Source organism: Denticeps clupeoides, chromosome 18 (genome assembly GCF_900700375.1).
Source record: "Denticeps clupeoides chromosome 18, fDenClu1.1, whole genome shotgun sequence".
Classification (NCBI taxonomy): Eukaryota; Metazoa; Chordata; class Actinopteri; order Clupeiformes; family Denticipitidae; genus Denticeps; species Denticeps clupeoides.
This window is the reverse complement of record NC_041724.1, coordinates 15319525-15338747: the sequence shown is the minus strand read 5'-3', so window position 1 is coordinate 15338747 and position 19223 is coordinate 15319525. Positions and strand designations below refer to the sequence as shown.

The window sequence follows — 19223 nt, the reverse complement described above, 5'->3', positions numbered from 1 at the left end:
AAAAACTAAATGTTATTTCTGGCAATTCTGACATTTTTTCCCCTCACAATTCTGATATTCCTGGCAGGTCAGTTACTTAGGCCCATAAGCACAATGGAGATAATGCAGTATTTGACCTGTGGCTTCACCAAAAAAAATAAATTTAATTGTTAGAGCATACCCATGGTATTGCACAATAAAGATTTGTGGAGGAGAAAAGTGAAACTGAAGTTGCAAGCTTCATTCACCGGCAGCTTTAAGGTGGGACAGATTTCGCGTCTAATTGATGGAGGAGTCAATTTACGAAATGCACTATAACACATGTCCCCAGACGCTAAACCAACAAAAGTATTATAATGTCACATTAACTAAAGGACATTAATTTAACCATAAATGCTGTGAAAAGCTTAACCTTTTCTAGAACTTTAAGTGGTTAATTGCCTTTGCTCAATTAACATATTATCCTCCCAAATTGTGTCTGGTGGAGATATATGTATCCCCTTGCTGCTTTATCCTTTTACTTTGTATAAATCTCACACCAAAAAATCTCTGCACCAAAGCAGACAATGCGGGGTGCTCCTGCCAGAGTCCATCGTAGGACACTGGGCGCAAGGTGGAGCCTCAACACCATTCACTCATACACTCACACACACCTTACACCACACACACACCAGCTAGAAGATCCCAGAGCTGAGCAGAGGGGCCGTGCACCTTACACTACACCTCCTACAGCCGAGAGATATCTTCACACATTCTTCTTCGTAGTGCCTAGTGCTCCTCCTCTTCTGTGTACCAACAGGAAGGTGAACAGCTGGTACTCTACTACGGCCCCTCTGCTCCTGTTCATCAGATCAGGCAGCCCAGTGTCTGCAGAGACCTTAAAGTTCCCTAAAGTGGGAGGCCAACATCTTACATTTACATTTACAGCATTTATCAGACGCCCTTATCCAGAGCGACTTACAATCAGTATTACAGGGACAGTCCCCCTGGAGCAACTTAGGGTTAAGTGTCTTGCTCAGGGACACAATGGTAGTAAGTGGGATTTGAACCTGGGTCTTCTGGTTCATGTTATTTCCTGTGTTACCCACTAGGCTACTACCACCCTATGTGTTACCCACTAGGCTACTACCACCCTATCTTCTCAATCCTCAAAAAGACCCAGCAGAGGATGTACTTCCTGAGATATCTGAAGAAGTCAGTTGAAGTCCTCCATCACAGTCTGGTATGAAGCAGCACCTCAACAGCACAAGATCAGACTGCAACGGACTGGACGGACGGCAGGAAGGATAACCAGTGTCCCCTGCCCTCCATCCAGGACCTGTCCCTCTCAGGAACCAGGAAAAAGTCAGGGAAATTCATCACAGACCCGCACACCCAGGACACAGACTTTTTAATTACTTCAGTTATGTAAAACCTTTGGTTAGTTCAGCATTTATCAATTTCCTGCATGGTTTGAGTTTTAGAGAAGCATTTTTAGGTATTGATCATTAGGTAGGGGCTTGTAAATTCAATGCTGTACATAGGAAAAATCTGAGAAAAGCGGTGAAAAAAACGCTCACTCACTGGAATCATTATTTATTTTTTCAATCTTGTTTCATAAACAATACATGAACAAAAAAATCTAAAACTTGGCTTCTATAGATTAATTTCCCAATAAATTTAAAATAAAGTAGAGTGACAAAAAAAATTCAGCTATACCGGTAAATATTGGCTAGCGCTGAAGGAGGATTAATATCGAAACATTCAATGAAACAGAAACACACAAGTAATACTTGAAGATTATTTTGACCCAGAATTAGGATCCTCCTTTGTCTTCTTCTGATCCAGGTATTTCTAGAAGAAACATAAGAACAATTAAATACATAAATACATTCAGAGACATGCACTCAATCTAACGAACTGTTCTTCCTTTAGGGGTTGGTGAAGATTATAAAAAAGGACCTCTACATCTGAGAGGGACCTTAAGAACAAGATATTCCTCTGATGATAAACCAAAGAGGTCACAGATCAACTGAATATTCCAAAAGCTTTACTGATATGAGAATTTTTACATTCCAGAACCTGTAAATGGCAAGGAACCTGAATAAGACTGTGGAGACACCTTTTAATGGCCTTACTTTTTGCTAACAAGATTTAATAACTTTTATTGCTTTAAAGACCACACACAGGTCAAAAGCAAATCAATAATTAGTGTGTCCTGTTGACTTATAACCAATCACTCACAAATATTATTAGGTTGTTAATTAAGCAACGTTTCCTCACCTTGAGATTTTCATAATGGGCTTTGCCGCGGCAATGAAGCACCTTGGCAGAGTGTTCATTGGAGTAAAAAAGAAAGCAGAGCTTGCAAAAATATCCTATCTTCACAAACTCTGTACCTGAGAATCGCAACAGAAGATCCACAGCTAAACAACTGGATCAAGAAATTCCAACAACAATATTAATAGCATATGAAATAAATACATAATTCACCATAACTTACCCACAGAGACGTCAGCTTCATATGGTCCAAGTGAGGTGGTCTCTGGTTTAACAGCATCTTGATTGCTGGCAGAATCTTTGCTCTCTGCAGGTTTCTCAGCAGCAGCAGCAGCAGCAGAAATGATCTCAGTTTCATCACATTTGATTTGCTGAATCTGAGAAATCAGAAAGAAATACAACATTCAGTGAGTATGTGGCACAGATGTTGGCCTAGCAGCTGAGGAAAAGGACCCTCAATCAGAAGGTGAAGGGTTAAATGCAGAGGACACATTTCGTTATGTCCACCATGTGCTGTGCTGCAGTGTTTCACATTGACAATCACTTCAAGTGAACAATTTGCTCATGTTTTGGGTGTTTCTACCTCTATGTCTCAATGCCTTTCTTACATTCACAGCATTTATGAGACAGTCTTATCTAGTGCGCCTAGTTACAGCAACAGTCCCCCTGTGGACACTACACAATTTAATAGCTTTCATTGCTTTTAGGACCACACACAGGACAAAAGACATTCATTAAAAAGAAGTGTGTCCTGTTGTTAGTAAGTGGGGTTTGAACCAAAATTTAACTAAAGTTAACCCAAGGGATTTTGATCCTACATGTGACAGATGCAAACAGTTGCCAGCTATTTTACTTCATATGTTTTAGACAAGGTCAAAGTTGTCAAACTTTTGGGATCCGATATTGCAATGTCAAGCATTCCAGTCTCTAGGATAAAATCCGTAATCAGAAGTTTGATCCGTCAAGGTGCCACTGAGCAAAGCACCGTCCCCACACACTGCTCCCCGGGTGTTCAAAAAAGCAGAGGACACATTTCCTTGTGTGCAGTTTCACAATAACAATCACTTCACTTTCATGTTAGTATGTTTTTTTTTTTAATTATTGTGACAAAAAGTTATACAAATTGTATTTTGTGTATACGGGGCAGTGGTGGCCTAGTGGTTAAGGAAGCGGCCCCGTAATCAGAAGGTTGCCGGTTCGAATCCCGATCTGCCAAGGTACCACTGAGGTGCCACTGAGCAAAGCACCGTCCCCACACACGCCTGTCATGGCTGCCCACTGCTCACTCAAGGTGATGGGTTAAATGCAGAGGACAAATTTCACAGCACTGTGTGCTGTGCTGCTGTGTATCACGTGTGACAATCACTTCACTTTCACTTCATCATGATTGTAACTGAGCAGTGTCTAAGTACCCACATCAACCAAATAGCAAAATGGGTTTAATAAAAGTATTTTGATGTTTTATGACAGACATATACCACCGGGGAACACACTAAAGCATAACGACCACAGCAAGATCAAAGGTCTCTAAACATTGCGGGGGTTGTCTTCTGACCTCCCAAAGTTATCCCGGGTCGAGGATACAAAAGGGGAGGTAACATGCCACTCGGGGAGTCACTCTATTCAGTCTCTCCCACACATGCTGCGACTATTAAGAATTCTGCTAGTGGTCTTTTTAGCCAGTGCTGTGTGTAACATCATCTAGGTATGTCGAATTGATCTTTATCATTCTATACTATTTTATGGGAATGTGTAAACTTGTATTTGGAGATTAGATTTACCACTTCTGATGATGCTGTGATTATGTATTAAAATAAATGTTAATATTGATACCTCTAATCTCAAGTCTTATTATAGAAGATTGTTTTAAATGATGTTGTTGGTTATAGAGGGAACCTTTTAATCACATGACAACAAGCTGGAATTCTGTCTATTATAGATCTTGTTGATCCTATAGAACATAAACAGAAATGTTGTGAACTATAAAGAGTTCTAATTATTCTATTCCTGGTGTGATCAACCAATAGAAAGTGCAAATCTGTATGGTGGAAAGTTCTTTTATTAATTATATTTGATTTATTAACCAGCCACTGTGCGCTGATCAAGACTTATTAAAGTTGGTTCAAATCTTTTTCTTTGGTTCCCCATAACAGATCGAGTTGCTTAATCGTTGTTTAATTTAGCTTCCAAAACCGTCATACATGCTAAGTTCTTCACAGTCATTGCAGTTTCCGTTGTTGGGCTGATAGGCGGGCATTTACAGCGTCCACCTTCTGCAACCGGATAATCGAATCTCTGTTTTTTATATCTTGATTTCTCCCACTTCTATATTGCTCACCTCAGCAGGTTTATCCTGTGCCGCCTCCACTACTTCCTGCTGCTCTGCACTACTCTCTTCCTTGGTTTTTTTCGGAAGAGGATCCTCATCCATCATGGTGCTCCCATCCATTTCTGCCCGATCCCTTTTAGCTGCCCTCTGCTCCTCTGGCTCTGGTGTTGGTGGTCTAATTCTGAAGAGGAAAAAACTATTTGAGCAGGATCTATTGAAGTGTAAATGTGTAAATGATTTACTGCAGTAAAATAATAATGTACTTGTTACTATTATTCCTATCTTTCTAGATTCAATTAGCAGTAGTTTGTTAATAAGCCCTTTTCCAAAGTTGTCTAAATTAAAATCTGGGCGTGGCATGGTACTCACCCATGTCGGAGTTCTTTGTACTTGGCAGCCACATATACAGTGAGCTGTTTGCCATGAAGTTTAGGTGGATTGGCATTGTAGGCCTCAGCCATCTCCCTGGCATCATCACCTCTTTCCATTTCAATGAAACACTTAAAAAAAAAAAAAAAACACAACAAAGTTTACTCCCTTATTACAATGCGACCTAGAAGTAGCTCGTCTCATTGGTTTATAGCCCCTGCGCATGAATGACCTCTTCATTACCTCATTGCGACTCCGGTTCATGAGGTAACGTTTAACTTCCCCAAATGGTGCTGCGATTTTTAAAATGTCTGCATCGGACGCATGCTCCGGATAGCGACTAACATAAAGCACTTTTCTGCTCTGTGGGGGGAGAAAAACAACTTTCAACTCGCAGTCCTTTGTAAGAGAGAGGGTGGGATGGGGGTACAATCTGACCTGTATTGTTGCGTATGTCTGTGAATGGTAGATCTTCACTGGTTTCCCACAAATGGATGGGATTACATTACGGTTGTAAAAACTGACCATGGCCTTTGCCTCTTCTTCACTAGAAAGTTCTAGAAAAGCCTGAAAAAAAGAAACAAACAAAAAAAGCAGCAGGCTGATGTACTAAATTCAGTGCTGAGAAGATTACTTCGCAAATGTAATTCTTTATCATTCTTTCTTTATAATTAAAATGTAATAGTGTAAGTATTTCAATTACTATATGAAAATTTAACTTATTACATTTGATTACTTTTATAAATCATGAATGAATATTCTTAACCACTGAAATTTGTAACCTGCCAGCATTTACCTTACAGCAGTACTAAACATTGACCACTGACAAGCTCCTTTTAATACAGTAAATAACAATAGAATTGTTAATTTAATAAAGATAATATAATAACACCACAAGGTCAGACTTCAGACCAAATTCCTCTGCAAGATGATACAGTTATCAACTACGTCCTAAATCAAATATTTAACGTTCAAGAGCACTGAATAATGGAGAGGAACTTTAAGGTTGGTCAGGTGTCTTCTGCTTAAAATCGGCACCAGTTCACTGTCAAAACACACCTGGCAGGCCAACAAAGATGTTACGATCTTTGACGTTCCCCTGACATAAAAATTTTACTTTGTGATATTGTATTATATTAATATGTGTTCCCCTAGCCTGTCTATGGTCCTGCGGTGGCTAGAAATGGTGAGATGTATAAAGAGTGCTTTGGTCATTCTGCTTGGAATTTGTCCAGTTATGTTGTCATAAGGGGACATTTAGGTTCCCTGCCGTTTCTCATGCTTTGTCCACCCAGAGAATTTCCCACCCCTCCAATAAAACATTATCTCCACCGATCGTCATGGCTTCCAATGCATTGCAGTTGCTTGGTAAATGGATGTAAAAATTAGCACAATTTTTTTTTGTTCAGTCATGCGAGACTCTGAACCCACTGGTTGGGTTAATTTTATTTTTTCTGGAAAATATAAAATACCCAAAATGCATAAATGGGACTCACCTCAGGTCTAACATAAAGAATGAGGTGTCTGACCACTGTTCCAAATGGTTTTGCCAGAGACATCATCTGGTCAAGGTATCCCGGTCCCCGTTTGTATCCAATTATTCGGACAACCCTCATACCCTGCAAACAAACAAGCAAACGGCATCATACAGCCAATGTGAGGCCAAAAAACAACTATGCTGTTTGTTAAAGAAGCAGGACAGCAGTAAAGTCCAGCTTACCACTGTCTTTTCTGACCCTTTTACTGAAAGAAACAAAATAATGCAAACCTTATCAATGTGAGTTTTTATTCAACAAATGCAGGTCTTCATAATAAGACTGTACTATACTGTATTATACTGTCAAAACATAAAAACATCACATTTATCGGACGGACCAGAGGCACCTTGAGCTCCATCACCAGAGTCGGGTTGGTCTGACACTTCCTCTTGCTCCAACTCGTCAAGAGTCACAAACTCATCCAGATTCTCTGAGGGGCCAGGCTCGCCAGACTGCACAGACTAGAGTTCCATAAGCACAGTGAAAAATGACATTCTAATCATTCAACCTTGTCTCCTGTATACATGAGGAGAAGAAGAGAAAAAATGTACAAGGTCCATCGAAACTGCGTACAGTCTTATGAGTTCCGTTCTCATTGTGATGCCAGAGAATCTGCTAAACCGCAGGTTTTAATGAGGTTTGTAAAGTAAGGCGTTGTTGATGTGCGTGGGTAGGAAAAGATGAGGGATGACAAGAGATGAGCTCCTGCGGCATTAAACCCTAATGTTGACAGCATGTATGTTCAAGATTAGGGTCATTTTAGGGTCAACTGTTTTCAGTTGTACTAAGATCATTGAAAGGGTTTTATTTTTCTTTAATCTTAGTTTTAATCTTAATTGTAGTTTTAAAGTGACAGGTTAACATAGGCAGCATTCCATTTGAATTCAAGACTAATCTTTGATGAAAAAGCTTCCATGTACAGGCCAAAAGTTTGGACACACTTTCTCATTCGATGTGTTTTCTTTATTTTCATGACCATTTACTGAAGGCATCAAAACTATGAATGAACACATGTGGAGTTATGTACTTAACAAAAAAAGGTGAAATAACTGAAAACAGGTTTTATATTCTAGTTTCTTCAAAATAGCTACCCTTTGCTCTGATTACTGCTTTGCACACTCTTGGCATTCTCTCGATGAGCTTCAAGATGTCGTCACCTGAAATGCTTTCCCAACAGTCTTGAAGGAGTTCCCAGAGGTGTTCAGCACTTGTTGGCCCCTTCGCCTTCACTCTGCGGTCCCACTCACCCCAATGTATATACAAGAGTCTTCACCCATTTTTTATACTTTATATACTTGACCAAAATAGTTTCCTCATAAAAAAAGCAAAATATTTCTAAACGCCCATAAACATTTGAGCGGTAGTGGAGATCATGCAGTAGAAAAAAAGAAAATCAGCTCAGTCATATTTAACTGTTACAGATATAATACAGCAAGCTTTAATCTATGTTCAATTAATTCAGAATTTTCATCAAATGACAGCGACAATTCAGATTTACCACATGTATCCACCGATTACTACCAGTTTGTTAATATGTTTACCTGCTTGTCTGCTGCCTCTTCTGGACACTCATCTCCCTCAGCCTGTGGCGCATGTTCAGTTTCTTCATATTTAGCTGCTTCAGTGGATTCTGACAAATCAGGTTGGACCATTTTCTCAGCATCATCACCACCTTCTTTGGCTTTGGGATAGTCATCTCGAGCCTCACCACCACCACCACCACCACCCTCTTTTTCGGCCACAGTCTCATCACATCCGTCTTTGGCAGTTCTGTCTTCTGGCTCAGGCTGTTCTACATCAGCCGACGGTGCCATTTCTTCTTCCTTCACGTCTTCCTCGTTTTCATCTGACTCCACAACCCCAACCACCACATCACCAGATTCCACGTCATCTTCACTGGGGACTTCGGGTTTCTCAATTGGTCCTGTGGCTGAGGAGGACCTGTGTCTCCTGGAATCTGTTTTGGAGCTGCGGCTATCCCTTCCACTGGCATCTGCTCCGCTTCTTAAAGGATTTACTCTAAAACATCACAATGACGCAATCAAAACCAACGCACACATGAATACAGACAAACCAATAAACAGCATAATAACCTAATTGTGCAACACGTGTTCAGGGTTCCTTACACCAAGGTCTTGTATTTGGTGCAAATGTTCAAGCGGATGGTTCTGCTGTTGATGGTAAGAGGATTCAGAGTGTAATACTTCACCAACATCTCAGCGTCCTCAGGACTTTGCATTTGAACAAATGCCTGTACACAATAAAGCATATTTAGGAACAAGAACACTTTTCCTAATGCACATGCAACATTTTTGCTCTAAAGATGCAGAAGTACCTCTTTCTTGAAGAACAGATGCTTCTCTACTATTCCAAATTTTTCTGCGGCAGCGAGCAAATCTTTTGAGATGTCAGCATCTCTTGGTAGGTTTGAGAGGAAAACCACTTGGCTCGGACCATCTTTAGCAGCTCTCCTGTTATCCTTCAGAGGTTCTTTCTGAGGCAAAAAAAAAAATTATGTTGTACGTATGGATGCAGGACAAATTAGCACAGTGGTTCAGTCCAGTTTAAGTTTACGGTCACGAAATATGGGTAGTGACCAAAAGAACGAGATCGCAAAATGAGCTTCCCCCGCAGGGTGGCTGGGCTCTCCCTTAGAGATAGGGCAAGAAGCTCAGTCAAATCCGGGAGGGGCTCGGAGTAGAGCCGCTACTCCTCCAAACCGAGAGGAGCCAGATGCGGTGGTTCGGACATATAGTTAGGGAGACTCCTTGGGAAGGTGTTCCAGGCATTTCCCATCGGGATGAAGACCTAGGGCACGCTGGAGGGACTATGTCTCTGGGCCGTCGTGGGAACACCTTGGAAAACCCCCAGATGAGCTGGTGGAAGTGGCTGTGGAGAGGGACGGCTGGGCTTCCCTGCTTAAGCTTCTAAGCCGATATCTAAGCAGAACGTCTTTTTTTCCTGGCAGATCATCAATGTGAATAAACTTTGCTTTTCTTTGGTTTTAATCTTTAAATGTTATTTTTCTACAGGCTGGTTCATTTCCCATTTTCACAATTCACATCACATCTTACCTCAATCACCAAAAGATCTTGTGACAAGTACACATGAACCTCTTTTCCATGGACTCTGGCAGTCTTTCGCTGATAGTAGTCGGCCATGGCTTGAGCCTCTTCATGAGAGCTCATTTCAAGGAATGCCTACATGGGGGTGGATGGGACGGGACGACAGGATTAAAAAAAATAATAATAATTGCCTTTTTACTGACGTATTCATCAAAAAGTTATGAATGCATTACAACACACATGGTGTGTAGGATTAAATTCTTATAATTTCTACATACCTTCTTCTTTAGCACAAGGCTTTCACAGACAGTACCAAAGGGTTTGGCCAGAGCCCAGAGACCATTTGAAGACAGGGGCTTGCGTTCATATTTCAGAACCACCACCCTGCTTCTGAACTGGGGGGGGGCAGACCGGACATAATTTTTTATTATCCTCAATTTTATGGTTCAATCTCAACTGCAGCAAAAGCCAAGAACATTCTTTCTGTGTCTGTCAGTTGTGCTGCCTTGTAAATAACAAAACACTACACGGTGCAACATGCAACCAATAACTACAAAACACCATGCAAACATTTCAGTCCACAGTTGCAGTCAACAGTCATCATTTGGAATATTTACCTTTCCTGGCCGAGAGAACGGCTGGGATCTTCTTGAAAAGCCTGGACTGGAACCTGGAAGAACAGAAATGAAATGCAGTTCCTTTTCCAACTGAGCAGGATATTTGAGTAGTATATACATATGAGGAGTGATCTTTTCTCATTCATTCTCTGTGGCAATAGAAGGCAGTGGCCGGTCTATCACATGTTCTTGAGCTCGATGGTAAGAGGTATATTAAGTTTTTTTATTTTTTTTTTTTTAATCATGCATGTATTCTACTATTCAAATAAACTAGAATAAACAGACCCTACACAAGACACACAAAAACACTTCCATTACCCCAACTGGAGCTCATCCCTCCTCTCTGCATCCCCATGTCCTGTGGAGAGTGTCCCAATAAACCCCCAAGTCGGTTTTCTGACCCCAGGCAATGAAGCTCCGTACTGTAAGATCAAGATTTAAAGTTCTTTAAGAAATTTCACAAGAGAAAAAGAAATAAAAATAGAGAACTCGATCTTCAACATATTCACTGGAACATTATATAGTGACATCACAGGTAACTTTTATTTTCTACTTTGTGAAGGACTCACTAATATTAACTACGTCCAACTAAAACAAGACTTTCCGGTCTTTATTCTGGAGACCTCCAAGTGCCTAAGAAAATGTATTTTATTTCAGTTCTTAGAAAAGATAAATACATACCTTCTGATGGAGGACATCTGAGGGCTCCAATCAGTATACCTACGATGTGTGGAAACACGTGATCCTTGTATGAGCTTCCCAGCAAAATAACGAATCGAGTCTGCTGGGGCAGTCAGTGCCAATGTTACTTACATTTGCAAGAGACGTCTTCGGTTTTCTGAGTGACGTAAGCCATTGGTGTGCTGAGTCCACTCCTGCAGAAGAGAGAGTGTGGGAATCTGAAAGTCACCCTTATAATCTAGACCAGCGGTTCTGAAACTTTTTATAATGAGTTCCCGACTATATAAAAGCACCATTATGACTGGTGGTACTAGTTCACGCTAGTTTACACGGGAGGCAATTAGTTATTAGTTATTCATGTCAATAGTGCAATAGTGTGCCACACAGCAGGTGAGGAAATGAATCGTACTAGAATAGTAACTAGACTGCATTTAAACACATGGCAGCTGTGAACATTAAAAATAATCTCAGTGTCTCCTGACGAATGACTACAAGAAACCATGTGTTCCACCAGCACAGTTGTTTGAGAAGCAAAGATGGAAAGAGTGAAAAGAGGATCTGGAAGAAATTGCAGGCTGTGGGTCTGATTGGGTGCTGGGTGCCCTTTTTAACAAGGAACGTATAATGTGAATGTATGCCTACGGTACTACAGGGAGTGCAGAATTATTAGGCAAATGAGTATTTTGTCCACATCATCCTCTTCATGCATGTTGTCTTACTCCAAGCTGTATAGGCTTGAAAGCCTACTACCAATTAAGCATATTAGGTGATGTGCATCTCTGTAATGAGAAGGGGTGTGGTCTAATGACATCAACACCCTATATCAGGTGTGCATAATTATTAGGCAACTTCCTTTCCTTTGGCAAAATGGGACTTGACAGGCTCAGAAAAGTCAAAAATAGTGAGATATCTTGCAGAGGGATGCAGCACTCTTAAAATTGCAAAGCTTCTGAAGCGTGATCATCGAACAATCAAGCGTTTGTTCAATGTCAACAGGGTCGCAAGAAGCGTTTGAAAAAACCAAGGCGCAAAATAACTGCCCCTGAACTGAGAAAAGTCAAGCGTGCAGCTGCCAAGATGTTTCAGAGCTGCAACATCACTGGAGTGCCCAAAAGCACAAGGTGTGCAATACTCAGAGACATGGCCAAGGTAAGAAAGGCTGAAAGACGACCACCACTGAACAAGACACACAAGCTGAAACGTCAAGACTGGGCCAAGAAATATCTCAAGACTGATTTTTCTAAGGTTTTATGGACTGATGAAATGAGAGTGAGTCTTGATGGGCCAGATGGATGGGGCCGTGGCTGGATTGGTAAAGGGCAGAGAGCTCCAGTCCGACTCAGACGCCAGCAAGGTGGAGGTGGAGTACTGGTTTGGGCTGGTATCATCAAAGATGAGCTTGTGGGGCCTTTTCGGGTTGAGGATGGAGTCAAGCTCAACTCCCAGTCCTACTGCCAGTTTCTGGAAGACACCTTCTTCAAGCAGTGGTCTGCATCCTTCAAGTAAAACACGATTTTCATGCAGGACAATGCTCCATCACACGCGTCCAAGTACTCCATAGCGTGGCTGGAAAGAAAGGGTATAAAAGAAGAAAAACTAATGACATGGCCTCCTTGTTCACCTGATCTGAACCCCATTGAGAACCTGTGGTCCATCATCAAATGTTGCTGCTGCACGCAATGTTGATGGTGAACAGATCATGGATTGCAGAGTTTTGAGTGTCCTTGCAAAGAAAGGTGGCTATATTGGTCGCTGATTTGTTTTTGAATGTCAGAAATGTATATTTGTGAATGTGGAGATGTTATATTGGTTTCACTGGTAAAAATAAATAATTGAAATGGGTATATATTTGTTTTTTGTTAAGTTGCCTAATAATTATGCACAGTAATAGTCACCTGCACACACAGATATCCCCCTAAAATAGCTAAAAATAAAAACAAACTTAAAAACTACTTCCAAAAACATTTCAGCTTTGATATTAATGAGTTGGGTTCATTGAGATCATGGTGGTTGTTCAATAATAAAATTATTCCACAAAAATACAACTTGCCTAATAATTGTGCACTCCCTGTAAGGTCCAAAAGTCCATGATCAAAATGGATGAATCAGTCGAAAGATTTCTTGACGTACATCACAGATGGGATAACTGAGTGTAAATACTTTTTAACTGCATTTTATTGTCTCAGAGTGGACAGTGCATTTGCACCATTTCAGAGAAGACTCTTTAAGTGACCTTGATCTTAAGAAGAGCAGAACATGCATGAGCACTTGTGGGGTGATGGGGTATGTGTGCAGGTAAGACCAATGGTGATTAAATACATAATGCATCGCTTCTTCTCAGGGCTTCTTCTCACTCAGGACTGACAAATTCCATACCTTTCAGACCCAAAGCCTGCAAAGCAATAACACTTCTGTCTGATTATGGCATTAGCTCCTCAAGGTGAAGAATATAATAGTATAAATGTTCAAATGGGCTTATGCATAGGACTTTAGGCTACTCACCATCGCTGAGTGAACATCAAAGTCACAAAGGGAGCACACATGTGGAAACATGCGAGGGATAACTCCAAAGTAGTCCTGCACCTTGCCCTGGGAGGGCGAACCCATCCTTCTCTGCATAAACATACTGTCTGCTGACGAAGAGCGACCCACGTCAAGCCCATGGTAAGTGTCGCGGTCAAGGTCTGAAAACCACCGGCCGCGATTCAAACCACTGCCGCGGTCGTCATAATCTGTTGGGCTGTAACTTCGACTTGGATCTTGCACGGATCTGTAACCGAAGTCATGTCTAGAACCCCGACTGGATGTCTGGCTCATAGACGTGTTGAGTTTGCCTCCATGCACATCCCCCCAGTTATCCATGTTGCCATGATAAGGGCCGTCAGCGGGGTCACTGGGCATATGTCGGTTAGCCTCCACCTTACGGTTCTTAAGCTGCATGAGAAGATCTGGCAAACTCTCAACGCTGACTTTTTCCGGAGGCATCTTTGCCAGAACATCCAGATCAGAGGGTGATAATCCAAGGCTGGCAAACAGCTTCAGCGTATTTGTAAGATGGCTGCCTACAGGACGGGGAATCTGGGCCTCATGGTCGGCTTGTCCACCTCCTGGGCCTCCAGCCATTCCGCTCATGGGTGGAGAAGAGCTCGCTTCACCCATGGAGGAATTCAAGGTTTCAGCTGCAGCGAGGAGACCATGTCCTACTGCAAAGCCCTTCTCAGCACTGTCACCTGAAATATTCTCAGACATCGCTGTGAGATATCAGAGCCTTGCAGAACAAGGCTGACAAACAAGATCCGTGGAGGCAAGGTCAACGGCCAATCGGAGAAGACAGTGCCGAGGAAGGACGGCTCCTCTTCTGTGGAAAAGTAAACAATTCTGCAGAAACACAATGAAGCAATGATTCCCATCATGCCTTTAGTACAGGAATCTGATGCATATACAAGTGAAAAAACCAAACGTTAGGCTCATCAAATCTGAAAGTCAAGGGGGAAAAAATTCAAGCATGTCTTCAAACTAATTGGATTTCTGAAACATTGTAGTTAAGCAGGTGGGTTTTTTTTAAATGCTCTCAAATGACATCTGATAATGAGATCAATTTTATTGCATAAAACCAAGCAAACAAAAAAAAAACAGACAGGTCAGAAATCAGATATTTAAAGCCAGTCAAAGAAAATTTGTAATGTTCCAAAAGTGACAAAGCAGCCAGGACAATCAGAAGAGGTTTAAACAGTCCAGGGAATTTTTGAAGAATTGAAAGAGAGGGGGGAGCCTGGCTTGAAAGACAATTTGACCATCCGATGGAAAAAAGACACACGGATTGAATAATCCGGTAAGAACAAACACCCTGACAGGAGGTCCGCAAATTACTACAAAATGATTCAGCAAAAAGGAACTGGCTACAATGCTACACCGACAACTTATACTGAACTGATCAATTCTAATGATTCAGGTAGATGCCAAATTCAAAGCAAGAATCAATGTGTAAGGCCCGGAAATAAAACTCGTGGAATATCTCTAGGTAGAGAAATTCTGGAAAAACAATCACCAGGAAATTAGGAAGGGTTTACAGGCCCACCAAATGAAACAGACACAAACAACAGTATAACAGGGGTGTTGCATTGGCAAGGATCGCACGATACGGATCATGATACATGGGATTTATCAGCACCACCCGGCATATGAAATTCGTATACAAAAATATTGATATTTGATGTCCCTGTATCGATACGATACTACCACCAAAAATATTGAACATATTGCTGTATCAATATTTTCGAACACCCCTAATAGTTCAGGTTCCAGTCTTTTCTATGTCCCCTCCAGGTAAAAATACATTAAAATAAAAATCACAATCAGAACAATAGTGCACTGATTGCACTTCCACTTCCTGTTACTAAACAATCTCCAGGGCCTACATGTTATATCAGGATCAAAACTAAAATTAAATCACATAATGTCATAGAAATGCTTTTGCGAATATCTATTATTCCGAAATCAAGATTCATATCTGGGCATGTGCGACTCGAATAGTGTCCAGCCAAATGTGTGTGGGATGGGATCAAGCTAAAATATCAAGTTACTGCTGCTTCGGAGAACCCTCTACAACTGATCTCAACTGCATCTGTCAAAACTCTGGATGTCATCGGACAGAGATAGGCTAGATTGGCTCTTTGTGAGTGTACTGTATGTACGTCTCCCTTAATAATTAGCTGGTGCGCAGCTAATTAAAAAAGCCATCGCTCGATCGGAACTTTTATGGTTATAGTGTATAGAGTAGAGAATTTTCCGAATAACTCAAATACTGTCTCTGGAAAAGGCACCTGACTGAAGAAAATAAATATGAGCAACAAACCTACCAAAGACCTACCAGACGACCACGCTGGGTATCCGTTCAGGCTATCTTCACGGAATTAAGGCAACGAAGAAATTAAGGCAGAATCTAGAAGAAATAATAACGCCACACAAATCAGTATGAAAGCAGGTTATTATTATTTTCTTCTTCGCCTTCTTTTTCCTTCTGTATTTTATCAGCGGCGCTCAACTGCTTCTGCGCACTGCCGCCATCTGTAGGCCGTTGAGCGCAACGCACCTCAAATTAGACTAATTTTCCGAGACACGAATGTAGAAAATAGAACAAGAAAAATACAGAATACAAGGGAGTCAGGGATTACAAAGTGACAGTGCAATATACATATGAGAAGAATTTGATATGCTATTTATATATTTGCACATTGTCCTCAAAAGAATTCACAGTGATGATGAAAGTGTAGTGAGTAGTGGATGATGGACAGTGACAAAAACGTTATTACACAGTATTCGGTGATAAATAAGGGGAGAAAAACTAACTAAAGTGAAGTGATTGTCACATGTGATACACAGCAGCACAGCACACGGTGCACACAGTGAAATTTGTCCTCTGCATTTAACCCATCACCCTGAGTGAGCAGTGGGCAGCCATGACCGGCGCCCGGGGAGCAGTGTGTGGGGACGGTGCTTTGCTCAGTGGCACCTCAGTGGTACCTTGGCGGAGGAAGGCCAGAGGAAGATCATTTACTGCTGTACTGCTGGAAAAAAAACGCTCTACACTTTCTGAACATATATCTTGACAGTTGTCCTTGCAATAAGACGATTAACTTTAATATTTTGAGCTTTAAGTTTTCATGCATCTTAGAATTATTTTTAAAAGAATGAATTGCGTTCATCGGCGCCAGCCTTGCATTTTTCCTCCTGCCCACCTGGCGGCGCAATGCGCCAATCGACCGGTATCAAAAGCACAGAGGGATCCGCGGGAGGAAATTCTCCTATGGCTTCGCAGCAAGCGCAGCAGCAGGGCCCTGGTCCTGCTCAGTCCGCTCAGCTTCAGGCCGCGGTCCTTCAGCAGCAGCAGCAGCAGCAGCAGCCGTCACAGCAGCAAGACTTTGACCCGGTCCACCGGTTTAAGCTGCTCATCCCACATTTGAAGGAGAGCCTTCAGGTCGGTTCGCGCATGCGCAGTGGCGGCGAGGCCGTGGATTTGTTAAATGTAAATACTACTAAAAATAACCAAACACCCGTAGTTTCTGAAAAAAAATGGTAGTTTCTAAATTAATTTTGCTGCTCAGTTTTCAAAAGGCCAGCTAGAGAGCTTCTCAGTTGCTTATAATTCAACTCAACGTGACGACTGTCCTATTTCAATCTCGTCTGGATATTCAAAGGGTATTTGTTGCCATTCGTGTTCCTACATTAACCTGCAATATTTTATTTCTCACAGAATGTCATGAGCATTGCAGCGTTGAATTTTGGACACAACACCGCCATTGACAACGGCATGTAAGGAGCCAGTATTGGTGTAGTGGATAAAAAGTAATATGCGTCAGTGATCATGTAAAATGGACAGAATCTGGTCTCTCTTTCCTCTCCAGAAAAAGCAACGATGCGTTAATCCAGCGGTTTGATAAGAGCCTGGAGGAATTCTATGCTCTATGTGATCAGCTGGAGCTCTGTTTGGTGAGTTACTCATATTTGCACAAATGCTGGACCGTATCATTAACATGATACAGAATATACTGAAGGAGCCATAGAAGATTTTTAACTAAGGCAAAAACCAAACCCAACCACCAGGGAATGCAGGTGACTGTCCCAAGCCTGGGTAAATAAAGGGGGGGTTGCATCGGGCATAAAACTTGCCAGGGCAATTCTGCAGTCCGGTTGATCCACTTTTTTCCCCACAGTCAAGTAAAATAAAGAGATTTTTTTCTATTTCACACAAGCCATATCTTTTAGACATTCTGGTTCTAACTTGCCACTGATAATGATCAGGTATTTGTTAATGCTGTGTCCGAACTATGAAACTGATCTATTCAGAGCAGTTGTATGTTTTTAGACATGCACCACATCTTCCACTTGCGCTATGCATATGCAGTGCGCAGGTTTGATTGGCTCCCTCCATGCTATGTTAGCAAATGATAAAACGTCCTCAGTATGAAGGGTATTACATGTTACATGTTCCTCAGCTACTTGCGTTATCTGCAGTGGCAATGTTGTGCACTGCATAGTGTAACACGTTCAGAAGCATCATGTCGAAGAGCACAGGGTGTTCCGCTGAACTAATCAGAGCAGTTTATCATTCCGTTTTGTAGTATTGTGTTAATATTATGGTTAGGCTTTTTTTTTTGCCAACTTTGATTTTTTTTTTTCTCTCCCTTTTTTCTTCCCCCCTCCAGCGACTTGCCTATGAGTGCCTCTCGCAAAGTGTAGACAGCACAAAGCACTCGCCCAGCCTGGTTCCTACAGCCACCAAACCAGATACGGGGCAGGCAGAGTCCTTATCCTACTCCCAGTACCTCAGCATGATCAAATCGCAAATATCATGTGCAAAGGACATCCACAATGCCTTGTATGAGTGCTCCAAGACGATTGCTGGAAAGAGCCAACAACAAGGGATCATGTGATTGTGGATCTGAAAAAAGGGGGGAAGCATTTAGTATGAATTCTTAGTTTAATTTCTGTGTGTGTGTTCTTTCTTTTCTAATAAACATGAAGCTCTGAGACTGCTTTTTATTTTTTATTTTTATGTTTTAGAGCACATTGCGTATTTTAAGACCATATGAAACCAAATGCTCATAAGTTACTTGTGTATTTCTCCTTTACCAACATTGCGGTCAGTAATGTGACATTTTAATCCCACTCTGGAAAATGTATATAGGTTAAAAAAATTGTGTTATTTTTATTAATTATTTTTTAACACACATCTGTAAGTAACCCGGGGCAAAGGTGGCCTTGCGGGCAAGGAATTTGACCCATAATTTCCTTTTCGAATCTCAAGGTGTCACTGAGCAAAGCACCATCCCTACTAGGGGTGTTGAAATTAATTGTATAATCAATGCAGTCGTGGACAATTCTGCGTCGAAGCAGTTCAGAACTTAACCTCATAATAAACTGTGACCACTGTGCGCTGTGATGTATTTTTGCACGACCAATAGAATTAAAGGAAGTAATAGAACTTAGAATTAAAGCGGGCTAGTGCTCTTTCTGCCACTTTGAAACACACAAAGTGAGAATAGAGGAAAAGCTGATCTTTTTTTTTTTTTGAACGGCAGTTTAGAAAACCACGCATATTTATTTCACTGAGCCCCCGTGCCTGGTTCAGACGGATGTTTATTTTTGCCGCTTGTGGCTTCGGGATGTAAGGGGTTTGGGTCGGTGTGTAGTGGAGGAAACTCTGGTGAAGCATGCACAGAAAGGACGGGTTTCCATCAAGCTCTGTATTTATGCTGGTTATTTCAGTTCTGCCACGCCCGGGTGAATGTCGGTAACCGCTCGTACATGAGATGGCGACATTACACATACAAACATTACTGCTTTAATGTAATACATAAAGAAACAATAAAGGGATCGCAGGAGC

The 19223-nt window shown here is 41.5% G+C and overlaps 2 protein-coding genes across 7 annotated transcripts; one reads left to right on the top strand and one right to left on the bottom strand.

The window, feature by feature from the left end:
* Positions 1-1538: 1538 nt before the first annotated feature.
* LOC114768511 (matrin-3-like) lies at positions 1539-15882 on the bottom strand. Of its 6 annotated transcripts, XM_028960855.1 has the most exons (21): positions 15697-15882; positions 13340-14215; positions 10970-11031; positions 10838-10876; positions 10475-10578; positions 10157-10209; positions 9818-9934; positions 9549-9674; positions 8810-8968; positions 8601-8725; positions 8016-8493; positions 6812-6935; positions 6657-6679; positions 6433-6555; positions 5375-5503; positions 5180-5299; positions 4937-5067; positions 4577-4748; positions 2462-2615; positions 2242-2357; positions 1539-1812 (listed from the first exon to the last, which is right to left on the bottom strand). In XM_028960855.1, the coding sequence occupies exons 2-21, from the start codon at positions 14084-14086 to the stop codon at positions 1759-1761; spliced, it is 3156 nt and encodes a 1051-aa protein (XP_028816688.1). In that variant the 5' UTR covers positions 14087-14215; positions 15697-15882; the 3' UTR covers positions 1539-1758. The 6 variants fall into 6 exon arrangements, with proteins under 6 accessions (XP_028816688.1, XP_028816685.1, XP_028816687.1 ...); XM_028960852.1 differs by having other exon boundaries at positions 5180-5503; XM_028960854.1 differs by having other exon boundaries at positions 5180-5503; positions 6821-6935.
* Positions 15883-16605: 723 nt separating this feature from the next.
* med29 (mediator complex subunit 29) lies at positions 16606-18369 on the top strand. Its single transcript, XM_028960579.1, has 4 exons — positions 16606-16814; positions 17091-17149; positions 17242-17326; positions 18043-18369. The coding sequence occupies exons 1-4, from the start codon at positions 16644-16646 to the stop codon at positions 18268-18270; spliced, it is 543 nt and encodes a 180-aa protein (XP_028816412.1). The 5' UTR covers positions 16606-16643; the 3' UTR covers positions 18271-18369.
* Positions 18370-19223: the final 854 nt, after the last annotated feature.

What these genes read in the sequence shown, in the direction of transcription:
- LOC114768511 (XM_028960852.1), bottom strand. Translation starts at nt 14,086, where the DNA reads ATGTCTGAGAATATTTCAGGTGACAGTGCTGAGAAGGGCTTTGCAGTA. An exon ending in CGTTCTCTCGGCCAGGAAAG is followed by an intron (nt 9,935 to 10,156) that starts GTAAATATTCCA and finishes GCCCCCCCCCAG; the next exon opens with TTCAGAAGCAGGGTGGTGGT. An exon ending in AAGGGTCAGAAAAGACAGTG is followed by an intron (nt 6,556 to 6,656) that starts GTAAGCTGGACT and finishes GTTTGTTTGCAG; the next exon opens with GGTATGAGGGTTGTCCGAAT.
- med29 (XM_028960579.1), top strand. Translation starts at nt 16,644, where the DNA reads ATGGCTTCGCAGCAAGCGCAGCAGCAGGGCCCTGGTCCTGCTCAGTCC. An exon ending in ACCGCCATTGACAACGGCAT is followed by an intron (nt 17,150 to 17,241) that starts GTAAGGAGCCAG and finishes TTTCCTCTCCAG; the next exon opens with AAAAAGCAACGATGCGTTAA. An exon ending in ATCAGCTGGAGCTCTGTTTG is followed by an intron (nt 17,327 to 18,042) that starts GTGAGTTACTCA and finishes TCCCCCCTCCAG; the next exon opens with CGACTTGCCTATGAGTGCCT.